This window comes from Gorilla gorilla, chromosome 14 (genome assembly GCF_029281585.2).
Source record: "Gorilla gorilla gorilla isolate KB3781 chromosome 14, NHGRI_mGorGor1-v2.1_pri, whole genome shotgun sequence".
Lineage (NCBI taxonomy): Eukaryota > Metazoa > Chordata > Mammalia > Primates > Hominidae > Gorilla > Gorilla gorilla.
Genome location: NC_073238.2, coordinates 35,786,535 through 35,809,006, shown reverse-complemented (window position 1 = coordinate 35,809,006; position 22,472 = coordinate 35,786,535). Strand labels below are relative to the sequence as shown.

Here is a 22,472-nt window from a genome sequence, read left to right as displayed (position 1 = left end):
CGTAAGAACATGTATCTATTAAGTAAGCTAACTTTCTTAGAAGATTGTAGTAATAATAATGTTAATACTTTGTTATCTCTTTTGTCCTTTGATTCTTGCATTGTCTAAGAGAAAAAGATAATAGGAGTTATGATTAGAAAAAATTTAAGGCGGTGGCTCACACCTGTAATCCCAGCACTTTGGGAGGCCGAGGCGGGTGGATCACAAAGTCAGGAGATCGAGACCATCCTGGCTAACACGGTGAAACCCCGTCTCTACTAAAAATACAAAAAAAAAAAAAAAAATTAACAGGAGTGGTGGCGGGCGCCTGTAGTCCCAGCTACTTGGGAGGCTGAGGCAGGAGAATGGCATGAACCTGGGGGCGAAACTTGCAGTAAGCCGAGATTGCGCCATTGCACTCCAGCCTGGGCAACAGAGCAAGACTCCGTCTCAAAAAAAAAAAAAAAAAAAGAAGTTAATATTTAGCAAATAACTAGTATATATTTTATAACAATAAGTTGGCATCTATTTTTTAGGTTGTTTTGAAAAATCTGGTAGGCACACACGTAAACTCATGTTTGCAATCTTTTTAGCTGCAGAAGATCATAAGTAAACAAGATGACTTGATGACAGTGAAAACTAATGAAACTGGATATCAGGTATGTACAGATGATTTCCAAACAATTGATATTTATAATAGCTACTCTATTTTGTTTGTTCAGATATTCCCGATAGTTACCAATAGATTTGGTATCAGCAATTTAATTTTTTTAATACAGTCATGCACCACATAACTTTTCAGTCAACAACAGACTGCATATACGTGGTTGTCTGAACAATAGGCTATACTTTATAGCAGAGGTGTGTGGTGGGATATACCATCTAGGTTTGTGTAAGTACACTCTGATGTTTGCACAGTGACAATCACTTAACAATGCATTTCTCAGCAATACATGACTGTATTTTAAATATATGTGCTATATTTACATGTTCCTAACTTCAGGTGGTGCACAGGAGTATGTAGGTAGAGCAGAATTTCCCTCTCATTCACACAGTTCTCCTCCCTGGGCAATTAGTACTTTTAGTTTCTTGTGTATTCTTCCAGAGAGATTTTATGTATATATAAGTATACATGTAAAGAAGTAAATAGATACATCTATATTATTTTTTCTGTTTTAATATAAGCAGTAACATACTCTACATTGTTCCATACTCTTCTTTTTTAACTTAATATACGTAAAGTTGTCTTTTTTTTTTTTTTTTTTTGAGACAGAGTCTCACTCAGTCTCCCAGGCTAGAGTGCAGTGGCGGGATCTCGGCTCACTGCAACCTCCACCTCCCCAGTTCAAGCGATTCTCCTGCCTCTGCCTCCCAAGTAGCTGGGATTACAGGCACATGCCACCCACACCCAGCTAATTTTTTGTATTTAGTAGAGACAGGGTTTCACCATGTTGGTCAGGCTGGTCTCAAACTCCTGACCTCAGGTGATCCGCCCGCTTCAGCCTCCCACATTGCTGGGATTATAGGTGTGAGCTACTGTGCCCAGCCCGTAGTTTTTTTAAAAGCACTCATTAAATAGGGCAGGGAGGTGGGCATTGAACTTGGTAAAGAGCATCTGCAAAAAACCTACAGCTAACATACTTATTGATGAAAGACTGAATTCTTTTCCCCTGACATCAGGAGTAAGGCAAGGATGTCCATTCTTGCTACTCTTGTTCAATACAGTGCTGAAAGTTCTAGCCACTCCAGTAAGGCAAGACAAGGAAATAAAAGGCCTACTGATTGGAAAGTAAGAAATGAAACAGTCTCTTTTCGTAGATGGCATTGTCTCTGTAGAAACTCCCAGGAAATCTGCAAAAAAAAAAATCACAAAACAAAGCTTCTAGAACTAATAATTGATTTTAGGAAGGTCACTAGGTACAAGAAAAATGTACAAAAATCAGTCACGTGTATATATCAGTGAACACCAGGGACACAAAAATTTTAAATATAATACCATTCACAATTTTCAGAAACTAAGGAAATCTCTTCAGCAAATGTTGCTGGTACAATTGGATATCTATGTGTTAAAGAATAAAGTCGGACTCCTGTCTCACACCACATATAAAAATTAATTCAAATGGATGTAAGAGCTAAACTTATAGAGCTCTTAGAAGAAAACATAAGAGCAAAGCTTCATGGCATTGGATTTGGCAACAATTTCTTAGATAATGATACTAAAATCACAAGCAACAGAAGAAAAAGTAGATATATTGGATTTCATCAAAATTAAAAATTCGTCATTTTGGGAGGCGGAGGTGGGCAGATAACGAGGTCAGGAGATCGAGACCATCCTGACTAACATGGTGAAACCCTGTCTCTACTAAAAATACAAAAAAATTAGCTGGGCCTGGTGGCGGGCACCTGTAGTCCCAGCTACTCAGGAGGCTGAGGCAGGAGAATGGTGTGAACCTGGGAGGCGGAGCTCGCAGGGAGCCGAGATCGAGCCACTGCACTCCAGCCTGGGCAACAGAGCGAGACTCCGTCTCAAAAAAAAAAAAAAATTAAAAATTTGTGTTCATCAGAGGACACTATCATGAGTGTGAAAAGATAACCAACATAATGGAAGAAGATACTTGCAAATCACATATCTAATAAGGGTCTATCAGTATATATAAAGAACTCTTCTTACAATTCAACCACAAAGTGATTAACAACCCAATTAAAAACTGGACAAAGGACTTTTAATATTTCTCCAAAGAAAATAGGCAAAAACAAGCACATAAAAGGATATTCACCACCTTTAGTCATTAGCGCAATGCAAATTAAAACCATAGAGAGATATACAGCCACCCAAATGACTAAAAACAAACCACTGACACACCAGATGGTTGCAAGAATGCAGAGAAACTGAATCACTCATTGCCAGTGGGAATGTAAAACCACCACTCTGGAAAATAGTGATTGTGCTCCTGGGATTGTTCGTACAAAACCTGTACACACATGTTCTTAGCAGCTCAGCTGGGCAGCATCCAGCCCAAACTGGAAACAATCTAGATATCTTTTGTTGAATAAACTGTGGGACTCCATTACCATGAAATACTGCTCTGCAATAAAAAGAAACACAATTGATATGGCAAAAGATACGACAACCTGAATGAATCTCCAGAGAATTGCTGGGAAAAAAAAAAAAAATGCCAGTACCTAAAAGTTACAAACTGTATGATTCTATTTATATAACATGTTTGAAATGACAACATAATGGAAATGGAGAATGCATTAATTGTTGTCAGAGGCTAAAAAGAGGGTGGGAGCAGGAGGAAAGCTGGTGTGGCTATAAAAGCAACATGAGGAATCCTTGTGTTGAAGGAATGTTCTATATGTTGACTGTGTCAAGTTGTGATATTTCACCATAGTTTTGCAAGATGCTACCATTGGAGGATACTGAGTAAAGGGCAGAGAGGATCTTTTTGTATTGTTTCTTACCATTGTGTGTGAAATCTATAGTTATCCCAAAATAAAAAGTTATTTTCTTTAAAGGTCTCATGAGAAATACTTATTTGTTCCTTGGGTTATCAGTTCTTCTAGACTGGGTTTTTGTGCCTTTTGCCTGATTTGTTCTTTTTCTATTTCTTGCCACAGTGTCTTTGTATAGTTGTCATGCCTTATATTTTCCTCATGCCCATGCTCTATCCAGGCCCTCTCTGCTCTGGTAGAGCACGAATGATATTCTCCTTAATACTCTTCCCACCATATCTGGAACTAATTTATCTTTTCCCCTGAGCAGCAGGTGCTGCATTTTGCTCCACCATTTTGTTGACTAAAGGAGAGAAGGAAGTTCCCTGGTCTAAATGTAACCGTTACTGGAGCACCTAGACTCTGCTTTCTCTCTGTGATTCTATTAAAATGTTCCAGATCACAGCCCACTCCACCCTCCAAGGTATATCCCACCCTGTGGGCTTCTGATTATTCCCTCAATTTAACATAGTGCCCTGAAAGAAGCCATTGAAGCCCTTCTTCACTCTGCTTAAGTCCCACCAAGCTCCAGAGAGGAGCTTGCTAAAGAGTTTGCCATGACTTGTCTCAGGGTTGTCTTCTCACCCTGTTAATCCACTTATTGCAGAATTGAAGGTTTTAATGAATTCCTCCTAAGGCAGTAATCTGACATTCTGAGAAGCAGGGTCGGGTGGTGGTAGGATTAGGAGACATGCTAGACTATCCCACACCTGAGTCTAGTGTTTCTCTGACTGCTGTTTTTCAAAATGGTGGCTTAAACTTATACCCCCTTTTGTTGTTTGGTTGCTGATGGTTTGTTTGTTTGTTTTTTTTTAGCAGTTTTGTTATTTTTGTTATTTTAGTAAAGAATTGAAGAATGTGTGAATCTGCCTCACTCATTACATTTAATGGAATTCTCACCTGTTGATTTTATCATTAGGAAAAGCAAGTGTTTTCCAAGTATTTCCAACATTCAACAAAAGCTCAAAGACTTTCTTGCTTTAACTCTCTCAGTGCTGCTTCATTAGTAAAGGCCTAGAGATCATATTTTGAAGTAACATTTATTTCACTATTCTAAACTTCCTTTTTGGCCTGATCTAAGATCTTGTTTCATGCTGAAGTCCACCTTGAGTATTTTAGCCCTTATTGTTTATTGCCTACTTGAACAACGATGGTTATGGAGTGTTATGCAAAATAACAGAAGGAATGGCTCTATCCCTCTTTTACAACTTTTGTTGTTGTTGTTGCTGTAAGAAGAATCCTTTCTGGATATTATTCTAAGATTTCTACTCTTGGGATTCTATTTTTATTCTTATTTATAATTATTTTAAATTATTGTGATTTTTTAATAGGAAGCAATAGTGAAAGAACCTGAAATTAATACAACTCTTCAGATGCGTTTCTTTGGAAAAAGAGGACAAAGAAAACTTCATTATAAAGAATTTCGAAGGTAAATGCAAATATTTACATTCATTTAGGGAAATTTTATGGGTAAGAAATAAAGAGAAACAGAATATATTCATTTTCTAGAACTGCAGATCATAAAACTAAAATACTGTTTGTGGATTTTGTGGATCTGTATAGTATTTATCTCTGAGAACTAAACCTATGAAATAGAAACTAAAATTAGTATGCTCAAAATATTGTACCTTACTATAGAAAGTAATATCTGTTTCATAGAATACAATAATTCTTTTTAGTAACTTAATGTTTGCAACAAAGAACCATGCGCCTAGCATCAGTTGTTCTTTAGGCGAAACAAACCAACCCAACTTAAAACAACAACCATTTGTTATTTTTATGAGTCTTTGAGTCGGTTGGGCAGTTCTCCTGATTGGAACAGGATTGGCTGATCTTGACGGTACTCTTGCATTTGCAGTCTGCTGATGGGTTTGCTGGCTGCTGGCTTTTCTAAGATGGTCTCAGCTGGGACACCTCAGCTCTGCTTCATGTCATCTCTCATTCTCTAGCACAAGGGTTGGCAAACATTTTCTGCAAAGGCCTAAAGAGTAAATATGGTCTCTGTCACAACTACACAACTCCATGGTTGTAGTGTGAAAGCAGCCATAAACAGTACATTAACAAATAGACGCGGACATGTTCCAGTAAAGCTTTATACTAACATTAATTTTAAGTACTTATTTAACCTCCCTAAGCTCATTTCTTTATCTAAAAAGGAGACATAATAATGCTTACCTTATATGATTATTATAAACATTAAAATACAGTGTCCTGTCTACCATCTTCCCAATGATAATAATGCCATGCATAGTGAGACAGTGCACCTCCCTGTGCTACTCCACTAACCAAAGTCTTAAAACAGATATCAAAAAGCAGTACAGAATAGTGGGGAAAAACACTGACTTGGGAGGCAGGAGACCTGCATCTTATTCAGCTGAATCTAGTTTAATAAAGATTTATTGAATGTGATATATGCTATTATGTGTCAAATTACCCCTCAAACACTAGGGATAGTACCTTCTGGAAACTATCTAGTAAATATGCAGAAAAACATTTAAATACATTGTAGTCAGTGCTTTCTTAGATAAATAGGATATTTGGGTAGCACAGAAGATCACTTAGTGTACCCTGTGTTGAAGGTTGGGACTAGGTGATCAGGGAAGGCTTTCCAGAAGAAATAGTAAGTTGAATCTTGACAAACTAGCCGGGATTAACAGGCAAAAGTGGTTTAGGTGGGGAGGCATTTGAGGGAATGATAACACAGCAAGAGCAAAGACGTAGAGGCATGAAAGTGTATGGTTTGTAAAGGGAATTAGAAGCAGTAGAGTTGATAAAGTAGGAAGCATAAGGTGAGGAGAATGGAGGCTGGGAAGTATGAACTTACCTGTGTGAAGGTCTTATACACCATAAGATAGAGGTAGCTTGTTGATTAACTCAGTGATGAGAGGCCCTGAAGAAGGCCACGTGAAGGGTATTTGGTCAGATGTGCCCATCACTCTGGCAGCAGAGTAAAGGATAGGTTTTATGAGAGAGAAGACCATTCAGATATTCCAGAAAAGAAATAAGAGCCTTGGGCCGGGTGTGGTGGCTCATGCCTGTAATCCCGGCACTTTGGAAGGCCGAGGTGGTGGATCACGAGATCAGGAGACCGAGACCATCCTGGCTAACATGGTGAAACCCCGTCTCTACTAAAAATACAAAAAATTAGCCAGGCATGGTGGCGGGCACCTGTAGACCCTGCTACTTGGGAGGCTGAGGCAGGAGAATGGCGTGAACCCGGGAGGCGGAGCTTGCAGTGAGCCAGGATCGTGCCACTGCACTCCAGCCTGGGTGACAGAGCGAGACTCCGTCTCAAAAAAAAAGAAAGAAAGAAAGAAAGAAGAGCCTTGAACTAGTGTAGTGGCAATAAGGATTTTGAAGTAGAAAAGATTTCCAGACACAGGAGATAAAATTGTAGGGCTCAGTGATTGATTAGTTTAAGGAACGAAGAAGAATGCATGAAAATCCAAGTGCCTCCTGCCCTTCAGCCTGGGTGACAAAGTGAGACTCTGTCAAAAAAAAAAAGAAAGAGAGAAAGAAAAAGAAAAGAAAATCTGGCCGGGCACAGTGGCTCATGTCTGTATCCCAGCACTTTAGAAGGCCAAGGCGGGCGGATCACGAGGTCAGGAGTTTTTAGACCAGCCTGGCCAACGTGGTGAAACCCCGTCTCTACTAAAAATACAAAAATTAGCCGGGCGAGGTGGCAGGCACCTGTAATCCCAGCTACTTGGGAGGCTGAGTTAGGAGAAGTGCTTGAACCCGGGCAGCAGAGGTTGCAATGAGCCAAGATTGCACCACTGCCCTCCAGCCTGGGCAATGGAGTGAGACTCCGTCTCAAAAAAAAAAAAAAAATCTAAGTTTCTGAATTAGATTTTTTCTAACCCCACTAATCCCAGTTTACCTGATGGCTACACTGAGTCATTTAAGCTCTCTAGAACAATTTTTTCAACAAAATTTTAAATCATACCTCTTCTTGTATATTTAAAATATCAGTCTCTCAATGTTTTTTCACGTTCCAAAAATATCATAATTTAAAACAAGGAAAGCTATTATCATAATACTGATATTGTCTTATTACTGGGATAATTTTTCAAACCGTATTCACAGAGATACTAATATGTCACTCTACTTCACTTTACGATTCCCTAACTTGTTAACTTTTAAGGTTGCTTCTCACCTTACTTTTCTTCAATGGGAATGATTTTATTTAGAATTCTTACTTTAAATTTTTTTAAATTAGTTCTTCTATAAATTATGGGCACTGTGAAATTTGTCATACCATCATGCAATTTTTTTAATCCAATTAAATTAACAAAAACTTTAAAAATGAAATTTTTCAAGAGCTTTCTTAGATATTGCAAAGTGTCCCTAAAGGTAAAATTGTAATTATACTAGGCTGGAATTTATGGCAATCATAAGATAATCTCTTAAATTTTGTTAAGTCATAAAATAACAGAAAATGGCCTCTAATATTTTCAAAAGCTTACACTAATGTACTAGCCAAATTAATCATTGATATTTCACAAAAATGGTTTCATATGTATTATTTTGAGCTTATACTTTTGTGTTTCTGGGAGTATAATGTTATAACATGTTTAACTGATGATGTAAGGAGGCAAAGGCTGAAAATACAGGAGTGACAGGGTATCGCTAGAAGAGCAAGGTCCCTGAAGGGAAGGAAGTACAGGAATATAGGTGAGATTCAGAGTGCAGCCATCGACAGGAAAAGGGACTCCCCATCTGTTGTGACAGGAAGAAGAGGGTGGGGAAAAGGATGAATGTGGATGCTGTTACAATTTTTAGTGACAATAAGAAAATGAATGAATTTATTAAACAATGATTTCTAGTTTCTATAGGAAGCAGGGGCAAAGTCACAGTCTGAGGATAAACAGAAAAGAGAGTGAAAATGAAATAGCCTCTATGTAAAATCAAAAAGACACATTTCCAGGCTAGCAGAAGAGTGTCTGTAAGGGTCAGGGACCCAGTTGAAAATATGCACCATGAATTTGTGCAAATACCACTATGTGCAGTTAGTTATAGTATGGTTTTCTTTAAGCCATACTTGAAGAAGGCCTTTTGCAGCCCATTAGAGCTGAGGTTGTGGGTGAGAAAGTGGAAAGCAATTAACAGCGGAGTCTGGAGCTGGGCGCGGCGGCTCACACCTGTAATCCCAGCACTTTGGAAGGCCAAGGCAGGCAGATTGCTAGAGCCCAGGACTTCGATAGCAGCCTGGGCAACATGGCGAAACCTCATCTTTACAAAAGAGATGGGTGGGGTGGGGTGGTGTGCACCCGTAGTCCCAGTTACTTGGGAGGCTGAGTGGGGAGGATCACCAGAGCCCAGGGAGGTTGAGGCTGCAGTGAGTTGTGATCACACCACTGCACTCCAGCCTAGGCAACAGAGTGAGACCCTGTCTTTAAAAAAAAAAAAAAGTGAGTCTGGGCATGAAGAATGAAAACGAAAAGATAGTTACATATCATCCTCAGTACCATCACAGCAACTGGCAGGTACTTACATGGTGCATGGCGTCTTTCTAAGTATTTTCCATATGTGTCATCTCACCTATCCTTACGAGGTGAGGTAAGTGTCTTCTCTTTATAACTAGAATCTGATGAGGTTGAGGGACTTGATACAGGATCACATACTTTAGAAACTGAAGAGGCGAGATTCAGGTTTCTCATGAAAGGTTTAAGTGATCATGTAGTTTCTGAAAGAGTTCCACAGTTCCCTGGTGGGTGGTGGGTGCATTGAATGGGCTTTCAAGTACCAGACTAGGTTACCAGAAGGACAGTCATATTCAGTAGATACTACCACGGATCAAAAGAAACTCATCAGTTAAAGAAAAATTTGTCACTTCTTTTCTGATTTTTTTTTACTTATACAACTAATCAAAAAGATTTTCCAGCTGAAATATCACTTAACCGTTTAAGTAAAAACCACAGTGTAATTTAATTCTGTCTCCCAGAATTTTGGTGTGCTTTTATTGTTATGAAAGCAGCAGATAATTTAAATTCTGAAAACTGAGTTTTCTATCAACCTACTACGTATTGTTCTGGGGGAAAGCATTGTGACTCTTGGGCTACTCAGGCAGCTCCTGATGGCATTTACCCGCCCTGCCTCAGTGCCTTCTAATTTTGTTGTTTTTCTGGTCTTTTTTACTCTTCTCTCCTACTCTCTTTGGTGATTTTTCTTCTTCTGCATTTCTTTTCTCTTCTTTTAAACTCCATGATTAGCCTTAAAGATAGTGACCAGAAATAATCCCTGAGTTTATTTCTATTCTGACACATTTGACCTCATTTTTTATTCCAATGAATTTTTTAAACTGAAAATAAACCTGTGACTTAAGATATATAATGGTTAGAGGGAAGAAAATTGGCCTCAAGTCTTCTCGTCAGGAAAAATTGGGGAGGATATTGATACTGATGTATTTTTTAGGGCTGAGATTGTTAAAAATTCTGAAATACCAATTATTAGTTGAGGATTTCTGAGTTTCATGAAGCATTTTTATAAATTCAGAGGTGTCTAGAGGCAGTGGTGTGCTAGTAAATATGTTTAACAATCATCTGTCTCAGGAAAAACAGCCTTGATTTGTAGTGTTTGCCAATTAGTAGTATAAATAAATAAATACTCTACCATGCCAATGTCAAGCTCCCCTGCATGAAGCAGAGGTGGGAAGACATGCATGATAGACTCACAGCCTGTACACACCACTCCAGTACAACACTGCCTAAGCAATTCCAATAAGGAAAAACAGATCTCTCCCATTGTTTCCAATTAACCCACTAATTTATAAAGTATGTAATTTGTTCACAATGTGTCTGGCAGCCTTATCTACTATAAATTTTCCAATTCATATATGCATGTTCAGCTCATGTTCCAGACTTTCATGTTATAACAAGATAATATGATTTTAGGCTTAAAGGGAAAAGATTATCATCATAAATGGATTTATATTCATTAAAAGTAGTGTAATTAGGTAAGATGAAAGTAGCTTAATCCAGACAATGTATAGTTTAACAGCAATTAAGTTTATAATATTTCAGCCTCTGGTAGAGGCTCGCATAGAGCCTGAAGAAAAAAGGGAAAGGAACAAGTTAGTAATGTTTTTATACCCTATCTTCTGCTTGCCTAATTCAGTGTACACTCATTTGCAAGTAAAGCATACATTTAACAGTTCTAATAAGAATCAGTTGAATGTCGTTACAGTATACAGGGCAGGACAACTCAACAAAATAAAAGGCAAAGTATATCAGTAAAATATTTTGTTGCTCTATCAGTCCAAATTTGAAATACTTCAATTTTTAGATAAAGTTCTGCTTTGACCCAGAAAGAAACATGGCATTGATGAATCCGTGTATTCAGTACATTCAGAAAATGTTTTAAGTAACAAACTCTTGCCTACCATGTAGACAGAAGTCTAAGATCAAACTCCTCCTTCATGCTTTTAAGATTTATGGGATAAATGTAGAACTTCAAGCAAGTCATTTTTTAAGTGATGATTTTTCTCCCACTGAACTGGAATGTCCCTCTTCTATCACCCCATGTATATTTTCATTTGAATTTGACATGACAGATAGTACCGATCTTTTAACATGTGGAAAAGTGAATAAAGGGATCTGCAGCATATTAAAATTCATGGAGATGATAATACTTTTCACATGATTTAGGTTATGAATAAATCAAGTGCAATGTTTCTGGGTTCTTGTTCAAAGAAGATATATTTTCATCTGATATCTTTTCAACATGTCCCTTTCCTGGGAAGCCATTGATGACAGTTTGATCGAAGTGCCATGTTGTTTTTATAAGAAAGGAATGTTGAGTCATATCGACATGTATTATTGTCAAAAAGATTATGTTTTTAGATACAGGTAAGCTTTTGATGCCAAGCCATTGATTACACTGATTAACTTTGGTATTTGAAAAATATTAGGAAGTAGTAATTATGATTAACATTCTAAAAGCAGTGTCCCACCTCAATTTTAAATTTATCTGATTATTGATAATTTTTCTGTATTGGAAAATAGTTTCCATGGAATTGTTATTTTCTCTGGATGTATCAAAGCAACATTTGACATTTTTTTTAAGTCTTTATGTTTATCAGAATGTAGGTTGCCAGGTATAACTTACACAAACAAGTTGAGTATAGAGAGTTACTGATGGAAGCCAGTGTTGGACTTAATCAGTTTCTCTGCATCCTTCCTCTCCCCACAATCCTTGCACAGCACTAATGCTTCATCCTGCTCACCATCAGGAGGCAGCCACTCAGTAGGTAATAGTGAAGGTACTTTGCAGACCCATTTACAATATTTAAGGTTGAATGCCACTAGTTACCTTACTAATTTTGTATTTTAACATTCAGATTTATGGAAAATTTACAAACAGAGATTCAAGAAATGGAATTCCTTCAGTTTTCTAAAGGTTTGAGTTTCATGAGAAAAGAAGACTTTGCAGAGTGGCTACTTTTTTTCACTAACACTGAAAATAAAGATATTTATTGGAAAAATGTGAGAGAGAAGTTGTCAGCAGGAGAGGTTGGTATACCCTTTTATTATGCATGTGATAAAGATGAAATAATAAGTTAGACATGTTTACATAAAGTAACTTCTGAATTAACCAAGACTGTGCTACCCTTGATGGTATATAAAATCAACTTGAGGAATGTTCTCTACATGCTCTTCTCCTGTAAAGGAAAACTACTGCCTAAGACAGAATCAGTGTAGCAATTACAAGTTTTCCATTTCCAGTAAAGTCAAGAATAAGACAAGTATCACCACTGTTATTTAATATCATTCTGGAAATCTTAACCAGTCCAAATTAACAAGATTATTTAAAAGAGTATAAAAATGTGAAAGGGGGTAGTAGTTGTCTTTGTTTTTATATGATGCAATTATATGCCTAGAGAACCCAAGAGAATCCAGTAGAAAAACCGTAGAAACAATAAGAATTCAATAAAGTACCTGTCACAATGCTAATATATAAGAAGCAGCAGCTCTCCTATATACAAATTACAAGTAGAAAATGTAATGACATGCATATGTGTGTGTATATATATACGAGATGTATGAAATGATGATTGCCAAGCTATTAATAATTATTCATGTACAGTGGTGAGGTTTCAAGTGATTTTTACTTTCTTTCTTTATACCTTTATGTATTGTTCCAAAAAAATGTTTACAATGGACATGTATTTTATGTAACTTTTTAAAACGTTACTTCTATTGTAAGAAAAAAGATAATAAATTGCAGAAGAACCCAGTTATAACTGCAAGATAAATATATAACAATTAGAAATAAATTTAACAAAAAAAAAAGAAGAAAACTTAATAGCCTTGATGGATATAAAAAGAAAACTTATCTAATTATAAGACATCCCCTATTATTGAATAGAAAGTCTTAGAATTATAAATACAGCAATTCTGTGTTCAGTTAGTCTATAAGTGTAATGGTTATATTAGAACAGCCCAGTTTACTGCAGTTACAAATTAACCCTGAAATCCCCCTGTCTGACACTGAGTTTCTTGCTCAGTCATGCCGCAATTCCATTGTGGACTGATAGGAGTCTCTGTCCGCATAGAGGTCTAGACCCGTTCAGGGGTCTAGACTCTCTGAGGCTGTGCCATCTTGGAGTTACATCATCTGAAAGAAGTACCACGCTCAGAGGCTGTGGCAGGAAAAGGAGGGGAGTCAAAATCCAGCAACTAAATGTTTCGGCCTGGAAACATCACATGACACTTGGCTATTGGCCAGACTAATCACATAACCCCACCTGAATGCAGGGAGGCAAGGAACTTCAGTCTTTCATACGTGCAGGAATCAGAAAAGATCCAGATACTGGTGAACACTGGTGGGTTTCAATAAAAATACCATTGAATTCTTGGGAAGAAACTAGACAAGCTATAAAACTTTATATGATCACGCCTGTAATCCTGGCACTTTGGGAGGCCAAGGCGGGCAGATCATGAGGTCAGGAGATCAAGACCATCCTGGTTAACACGGTGAAACCACGTCTCTACTAAAAATACAAAAAATTAGCCAGGCATGGTGGCAGACGCCTGTAGTCCCAGCTACTCAGGAGGCTGAGGCAGGAGAATAGTGTGAACCCTGGAGGCAGAGCTTTCAGTGAGCTGAGATTGCGCCACTGCACTCCAGCCTGGGTGACAGAGCAAGACTCTGTATCAAAAAAAAAAAGACTTTATATGAAAAGAATGTCAACATATTAAAATATATTATCAAACCTTGGTAACTAAAACAGTTTGTTACTGACAATGAATTTGACAGACTCCAGAAATAGACTTAAGCATATGAAAAATTTAGTAATTATGAAATAGTATTTTAAATTAGTTGGGTAAAAGAATTATTAATAAATGGCATTAGGATAATTCACTGGCCATCTGAGGGAGAAAATGAACATAAATCTTTACACCATTCATTACTCTAAAATAAATTTAGGATGAATCAAAAAATTACATGTTGAAAAAATGAAACTGAGTAAGTGTAGAAGCAAACATGGAAACAATGTTTCATCTTAGGTTATATACGTTTCTAAGCAAAACCCAAAACCTTTCAAAGAAAACTTGATGAAATACCTAAAAATTAAAATTCTGTTGCCTCACCTCATCCCCTGCAAAAATTATAATCAGAGTCAAAAGAAAAAGTTAACATGAGGAAGGGGGAGATATTGATATGTAAAGACCAATTTTCTTAATTTATAATGGGATCTTTAAAAATCAGTAGGGATTGGCCGGGTGTGGTGGCTCATTCCTGTAATCCCAGCACTTTGGGAGGCCAAGGTGGGTGGCTCTCTCGAGGTCAGGAGTTCGAGACTAGCCGGGCCAACATGGTGAAACCCCATCTCTACCAAAAAATACAAAAAAAAAGTAGCCGGGCATGGTGCCACACACCTGTAGTCCCAGCTACTCAGGAGGCTGAGGCGGGAGAACTGGATGAACCTGGGAGACAAAGGTTGCAGTGAGCCAAGGTCGCGCCTGGGCAACAGTGAGACTCTGTCTCAAAAAAAAAACAAAAAAAAAATCAGTAAGTATCAAGAACTTTAAATGGTCTGAGATTTTTTTTCCCTATTTAATATATCATGAGAACTTGAAAATCAACATGTGAATAACTGTAAAGTGTCTGAAATTTTATCCCTTTGCAAGTTAGCCTGCACAGTTTCATGGATGCTTGCAGAAGATACAAGACTATTGAGTCAGACACAAAGAATTTTATTATCGTAATGTAGCAACAACATGAGTAACTTATTTGTGTCAGTTCCCCCTTGCCTCCCAAGCCCCATGGGCATGATGCTGAGAGGCCCAGGTAGATGCTGCCCACACAGCAGATTCACATCACAGCTGAGGACCCTCATCTTAGTGATCTGAATGTTTTGTAATGGGCAAGTAAACAAGCCTTCCTGAGCTTTGCTGCAGTGGGAGGCATTGTGTATTCATGATACTGGACAGTAAGCAAAGCTGTCCTGTGCTCCTGAGGAACAGTGCTGTCCGCTATACAAACAATTCTCCTGCCTCAGCCTCCTGAGTAGCTGGGATTACAGGCGCATGCCACCATGCCTCGCAATTTTTGTATGTTTAGTAGAGATGGGTTTCACTGTGTTGGCCAGGCTGGTCCCGAACTCCCGGCCTCAGAGATCCGCCTCGGCCTCCCAAAGTGCTGGGATTACAGGTGTGAAATCCTCGAAGATATAATCTGGAACAAAAATGCAGTCGGTGCCTCTGATAGATGTACAGAAACGTGAGACCCAGCTGGGCACGCTGGCTCAAGCTTGTAATCCCAGCACTTTGGGAGGCCGAGGCGGGCAGATCATGAGGTCAGAAGATTGAGAACATCTTGGCTAACATGGTGAAACCCCATCTCTACTAAAAATACAAAAAATTAGCCAGGCATGGTGGTGGGTGCCTGTAGTCCCAGCTACTCGGGAGGCTGAGGCAGGAGAATTAGTGTGAACCCAGGAGGTGAAGCTTGCAGGGAGCCAAGATTGTGCTACTTCACTCCAGCCTGGGTGACAGAGCGAGACTCTATCTCAAAAAAAAAAAAAAAAGAAATGTGAGACCCATGGAGAACGGTCTTGCACAGTAAGTTACCTAACAACCCATTAGAAATCTGGGCAAAGGACATAAACAGGACACAAGAAGAGAAATCCACAAATGACTAATAAGCATGTGAAAAATGTTTAACTTCATTCACAATTAAAGACATGCAAATTCAGGCTGAGCCTATGGCTCCCACCTGTAATTCCAGCACTTTGGGAGGCCGAGGCAGGTGGATCACCTGAGGCCAGGAGTTTGAGACCAGCCTGGTCAACATGGTGAAACCCTGTCTCTTCTAAAAATACAAAAATTAGCGGGGCGTGGTGGCGCATGCCTGTAATCCCAGCTTTTCAGGAGGCTGAGGCAGAAGAATTGCTTGAATGAGGGAGGCGGAGGTTCTGGTGAGCCAAGATCACGCCACTGCACTCCAGACTGGGCGACAGAGCAAGACTCCGTAAGACATGCAAATTCAAACATTAATAAAATACCATTTTTCATCTATCAGAAAAGCAGACATCAAAAAAGTTGCACCCAGTGCCTACTTCGAGGTCATGATAGAAGCAGCCACTCTTTTATTTGTGCTGATAAATACACTGGTTTTTTTCTTTTTCTTTTTTTCCTCTCTGCCTATCATCTTGTAAATATACTGTTAAGAGAATAAAGCAAGGTACAGACATATGTGAAGAGATTGTTGCCATTGTGTAAAACAAGGAGACGTGTGTGTACATGTATACACTTTAATAAGAATAGAATATTAGCCAGGCGTGGTGGCTCACACCTGTAATCCCAGCACTTTGGGAGGCTGAGGCGGGTGAATCACCTGAGGTCAGGAGTTTGAGACCAGCCTGACCAATATGGTGAAACCCCATCTCTACTGAAAATACAAAAATTAGCCAGACGTGGTGGTGGGTGCCTGCAGTCCTAGCTACTCGGGCGGCTGAGACAGGAGAATTGCTTGAACCTGGGAAGCAGAGGTTGCAGTGAGCCAAGATTGCGCCATTGCGCTTCAGCCTGGGTGACAGAGCGAGACTGTCTCAAAAAAAAAAAAAAAAAAAAGAATAGAATATTTCTGGATGGAGACACAAGGAATTGGTAACTCATGTCTGGGGAATGGAACTGGGAATCAGAGTGGAAGAACTCTTCATCATTTATCCTTCATGTTGTTTGAATTTTTAACCATGTGCACATATTACTTTTTCAAAAACTTTATTGAAATACTTAAAAATAAAAATTTCATGAAGTCACAAAAGCTGGAAACCAGTGAACCTTGAGTAAGAACACACATTACAGAGGGCATGATCCTCAGCATCCTACAAAAAGAAACTTTTTTTTTCAGGCAGGGAAGAATTTACTTTCAAATTAAGAATTTTTAGCTGGACACAATGGCTGACACTTGTAATCCCTGCACTTTCTGAGGCTAAGGTGGGAGGATCACTTGAGCCCAGGAGTTTGAAACCAGCCTGAGAAACATAGCGAGATCTCGTCTCTACTAAAAATAGAAATAAAAACATTAGTTGGGTGTGGTGCTGTGTGTCTGTAGTCCCAGCTACTTGGGAGACTGAGGCAGGAGGATAGCTTGAACCCAGAATTTCAAGGCTGCAGTGAGCTGTGATCTGGACTCCAGCCTGGGTCACAGAGTGAAACACTATCTCAAAAACAAAATAAAAACTAAGAGAATTTTCATACTTTGTTTACTTTTGTTTTGTTTGTTTGTTTTTGAGACAGGGTCTTGCTCTGTTGCCCAGGCTGAAGTGCAGTGGTGCAATTAGCTCACTATAACCTCAAACTCCTGTGCTCAAGGGATCCTTCTGCCTAAGCCTCCTCAGTAGCTGGGACCACAGGCACATGCCACCGTGCCTGGCTAATTTTTGTAGTTTTTGTAGAGATGGGGGTTTCACTATGTTGCCCAGTCTGGTCTCCAACTCCTGAGCACAAGCAGTCCAGCCACCTCAGACTTCCAAAGTGCTGTGATTAGAGTCAGGAACCACCGTACCCAGCTTTTATTGTTTTAATGGAAAAAACTGAGTTTTCTTTTAACTTTTTTATTTATTTGTTTGTTTGTTTTTAGACGGAGTCTCACTCCATCACCCAGGCTGGAGTGCAGTGGCGCAATCTTGGCTCACTGTAGCCTCCACCTCACGGGTTTAAACAATTCTTCTGCCTCAGCCTTCCAAATAGCTGGGACTACAGGTGTGCACCACCACACCCAGCTAATTTTTTTTTTTTTTCTTTTTCACCATGTTGACCAGACAGGTCTTGAACTGCTGACCTCAGGTGATCTGCCTGCCTTGGCCTCCCAAAGTGCTAGGATTATAGGCATGAGCCACAGCACCCAGCCCGTTTGTTTGTTTGTTTGTTATGTATTTTTTGAGACAGAGTCTCGCTCTGTCGCCCAGGCTGGAGTGCTGTGGTGTGATCTCGGCTCACTGCAAGCTCCGCCTCCTGGGTTCACACCATTCTCCTGCCTCAGCCTCCCAAGTAGCCGGGACTACAGGCGCCCGCCACCACGCCCGGCTAATTTTTTTGTTTTTGTATTTTTAATAGAGAGGGGATTTCATGGTGTTAGCTAGGATGGTCTCCATCTCCTGACCTCGTGATCCTCCCGCCTCCGCCTCCCAAAGTGCTGGGCTTACAGGCGTGAGTCACCGTGCCCGCGCTGTTTGTTTTATTTGTTAGTGCTCAGATTTTGAAGTCAGATGGACCCAGGTTCAGATCCTGATTGTTCCAGTTAGTAGACTTTGGGCAAACTACATAACCCCTGAAGCGTTACTTACCTAAGACTTAGAGAGGCTAAGGTCATACACGTTGTAAAGGGCAGAACCGGAATTTCAGCATTAAGTCCATCTAACTCCAAAACTCTGTGCTCTTACTCAGTGCTATGTCCACTAATAAAACGTAGCAGAAGTGGACCACTTAACAGAGTATGTTAGTCTCTTCAGGCTGCCACCTCAAAACACCACAGGCTGGGCAGCTTAAACAATAAATTTATTTCTCACAGTTCTGGAGGCCAGGAGTCCAAGATCAAGGCACCAGCAGGGCCAGTTTCTGGTGAGGCCTCTTGCCCAGCCTGCACACAGCACCTTCTCACTGTGCCCTTTGTGTGGCCATTTCTGTGTGCACACAGAGAGAAAGGGACAGAGAAAGCCCTGTTATCTCTTCCTCTTAGAATGATACTAGTCTCTATGGTAGAAAAGAAAGTTCATAGTTAACATTTATAAGATTATTTAATGTACTTACAAAATTGTAATAAAAACTCTTACTTTATTAGAGCATTAGTTTGGATGAATTCAAGTCATTTTGCCATTTTACAACCCACTTGGAAGACTTTGCTATTGCCATGCAGATGTTCAGTTTAGCTCATCGTCCTGTCAGACTAGGTAAGTTATATGAAAAACCATTTAATTTTTATCATCTATAAACAGTTTTACTATATTCTCCAACTAAATGCTACCAATCAAGGAACAAATTATAAGTAAAAATAGTTGATTGACCTTTTAATTCAGTGTGGTTATTCTAGATTTAGAATACCAGTACTCCAGTTTAATGGTTACTTTCTATACTTTTCTCATTCTCCTAAAAAGAAGGAAGAAGGCCGGGCATGGTGGCTCACGCCTGTAATCCCAGCACTTTGGGAGGCCAAGGTGGGCGGATCACAAAGTCAGGAGTTCAAGACCAGCCTGGCCAACATGGTGAAACCCCGTCTCTACTAAAAATACAAAAACTAGCTGGGCGTGGTGGCAGGCGCCTGTAATCCCAGCTATTCAGGAGGCTGAGGCAGGAGAATCGCTTGAACCCGGGAGACGGAGGTTGTAGTGAGTCAAGATCGTGCCATTGCACTCCAGCCTGGGCGACGAGCAAGATTCATCTCAAATATATGTTTAGAGCATTGATTAAATTACAATAGCTCATCTGTCTTGCAGTGACTCTCATGACATTCATCAGCTTATGGTTTGAGTATTTTCTTCATGGGTATTTTTGTTTTTACTTCCCAAATAATAAAAATTTGGATTTGCTTTTCTCAAATAATGAAAATTTAGATTAATTTCACTTAGACTATTTCACATAGTTGATAAGTTGTTTTATGTTTGTTTTTTAGCCGAGTTTAAGAGAGCTGTGAAAGTAGCAACAGGACAAGAACTCTCAAACAATATTTTGGACACTGTCTTCAAGATCTTTGATTTGGATGGTGATGAATGTCTTAGTCATGAAGAGTTTCTTGGAGTGTTAAAAAACAGAATGCATCGAGGTTTATGGGTAACAGATTTTTTTATATAATACATGTTTATATTGTCATTAACTGAATGATATTAAACCTAGAATTTGGGCAATTGTACAGTCTTTAAATGGAGTTTTCATCACTTATAAAAAGACTATAAGCTGTAATTGAAATACAGAAATATATTTTATATATGAGATTAAACATCTTTGCTTTTTAAAAAATAATCTGAATCTAATAAGAAATCACTATTTAAAGTTACTGTGAGCTACGATCGCACCACTGCACTCTAGCCTATGCAACAGAGCAAGCCCTTGTCTCCAAAAAAAAATAATTTTTTAAAAAAGAAATTACTATTCAGAAATGTAGCCTAGCTGGACATGGTGGCTCACATCTGTAATCCCAGCACATTGTGGGAGGCTGAGCCGGGTGGATCACTTGAAGCCAGGAGTTCGAGACCAGCTTGGATAACATCATGAGACTCTGTTTCTACAAACAAAGGAAAAAAAATCATAGCCTAGGATTTGACTAACTACATGTAATTAGATATATGTAAATTCAAATCCCAGCTCTACTGTTTATTAACTGCTTAATCTTGCAAAGCCACTTAATTTTTTTTAGTCTCAGATTCTTTACCCATACCATGAGGAAACTAATCTACCGTAAAGCATTATTGTGAGAATTTAATGTAAAATACGTAGTATAGTGGCTGAGATTATGAAGTAAATTTCACTATTAGCATTATTCAGTCAAAGTCACATATGAGTCTATACTTGTGGGACAAATCAAATTCAGATTTTTGTTCAGATTAGAATGTGCTAGAAGCACTCTCAGAAAAGAAGTCTGCCAGGGGAAGACTAGGGTCCAAAGAGAATCTACATGGTCGGTAGGTAGGCAAGAAAAAAGGAAGGAGAGAGAGAGAGAATATGGTACTATTCATGAAAATAAAGCTATTTACAACTTAGAAAAGCAATTCCATTTCCTGCAACAAACATAACTTAGGGAAAAATAAATATTATTTTCATTAGCAAACATATTAATATTTTATAAGCTTTGCAGTTATCCAACACCCATAAATATATTCCGGGAAATTAAGCCAGTCTTTTCAGTTCACAATTGAGTGTACCTGGGAGTCTCTTTGCCCTTTCTCAGACGACATTAAAAAGAAAAGCTGTAAATCAGTCATAAGAAAAAGAACATATATAATCTGGAGTAGAATTTTGCTTCCACTTGGCTAATTTTCATCAGTGCTATGCTCCTGTGGTCCCCCGGATCCAAATATTTCCTAACCTTTACCTTCTCATTTTGTTGAGAGTAGTAGTAATCCACATGTATTTTTAGCTAACAAAACACTTCCATGAATTAGATTATTTCTTGAAGCTTTTCATCAAATATTTTGTGACCTTTTTTTTTTAATTTTAGCCAATGTTAAAGCTTTAGGCTTATAATTTTATTCTATATAGCTAAATAAAGTTCACCAGAAAAAAAGGGAAAGATTATAAAACATTATAAAAGGAAAACATTATAAAGTAATTAAATTTAAAAGCCAGTATGTGAAAGAAGAGATGGCCCAAAGTCTTCATTACCCTCTTAGAGAAGAAACTCCATTAATGTGTGCTCAGTCTGGTTCCACTCCCTAGTAACCTTAAGCGTAGTTACATTCACTTTTTGTCTTTTACCCTCATTTTCAGTTCTGTTGTGATCATCTTTTACAACATAATTCACCCTCAACTATTTTTGGAGGAGTGTGGGAAGGAAATAAACAGTAACGTAAAGTACATATGAAATCATGTTTAACCTTGAAGACAATGACCCCTTGATTTTTACTTTCGGTTAACAGGTACCACAACATCAGAGTATACAAGAATACTGGAAGTGTGTGAAGAAAGAAAGCATTAAAGGAGTAAAAGAAGTCTGGAAACAAGCTGGAAAAGGTCTTTTTTAATAAAAGATATAATAGTATGGCAATTATATTGTTCCAAATGTCAAAATTTGTGATTTTTTAGAAGTACTTGCTATTTATCTTCTTAAGTCTTCATTGATATTCTGTGTGATATAAGCATGTCTTGTACTTGCTTTCTGATTCATAATTTTATTAAAGAACTTAGTAGAAAGAAAAGTAAGTATAAAAATAGATATTGGATTCTGTCAGAAGGCCTAGGTTTGAAATAATGTTTTGTACTTCGGTAAGATGGAAAACTTAGTGATTCACTGATTTCTTAGACACTCTAATATGATATGCTTTCTGGAAGGATAAAACAAGTACCTATGGGAAAAAGTACTTGAGACCAAGGCCAGCATCAATTCCAGACATCCTCATGTTCCTAATAGGCTAAATGAAGTTAAAAACTTATTTCAGATTTTTCTCATCTGTACCTTATATCTCATAAATTTATTGTATATTTTATGTCAGTAGCTTAGCTGTTTATTGTCTTTAAAATAACATGTAAACTTCAATGTTCTATCTGGAAGCAGAATAAAATATTTACGTAGATACAAAAAATACTGAGGTGCTTTTTATTTTACATGTGTTTTTAAAACTACTTTAAAAAAAATTGTAAATACTCTCATCCCTTGCCAGCCTCATTAGTTCTTAAAACCTGGTGTAGTTGGGAGAAATTTTGATCCCAAGGTCAGGGTCTCATGGGATATATTAGGTTGTGGGAAACAAATGTTGCCAGAAGGTAATTGGCATTAAACTAAATATCAAATGGCATTTTTTAAAACATGGTAAATAAAAATTAAAAAAACTTGTGTCTCAG

At 38.4% G+C, this 22,472-nt stretch overlaps 1 protein-coding gene across 2 annotated transcripts in view; it reads left to right on the top strand.

Annotated features, from left to right (window-relative positions):
* The window catches only part of MICU2 (mitochondrial calcium uptake 2), a 111,545-nt gene extending 89,332 nt beyond the window's left edge, over positions 1-22,213 (top strand). Inside the window, exons 7-12 of one of the 2 annotated variants that reach the window (XM_004054244.5) lie at positions 573-638; positions 4,806-4,903; positions 11,813-11,984; positions 18,763-18,871; positions 19,591-19,748; positions 21,551-22,213. In XM_004054244.5, coding sequence (XP_004054292.1) covers positions 573-638; positions 4,806-4,903; positions 11,813-11,984; positions 18,763-18,871; positions 19,591-19,748; positions 21,551-21,655 — 708 coding nt within the window. In that variant the 3' untranslated portion in view covers positions 21,656-22,213. The remainder of the gene's footprint in view (positions 1-572; positions 639-4,805; positions 4,904-11,812; positions 11,985-18,762; positions 18,872-19,590; positions 19,749-21,550) is intronic. The other variant, XM_063697187.1, reaches the window with a different exon arrangement.
* The last annotated feature ends 259 nt before the right edge of the window (positions 22,214-22,472 follow it).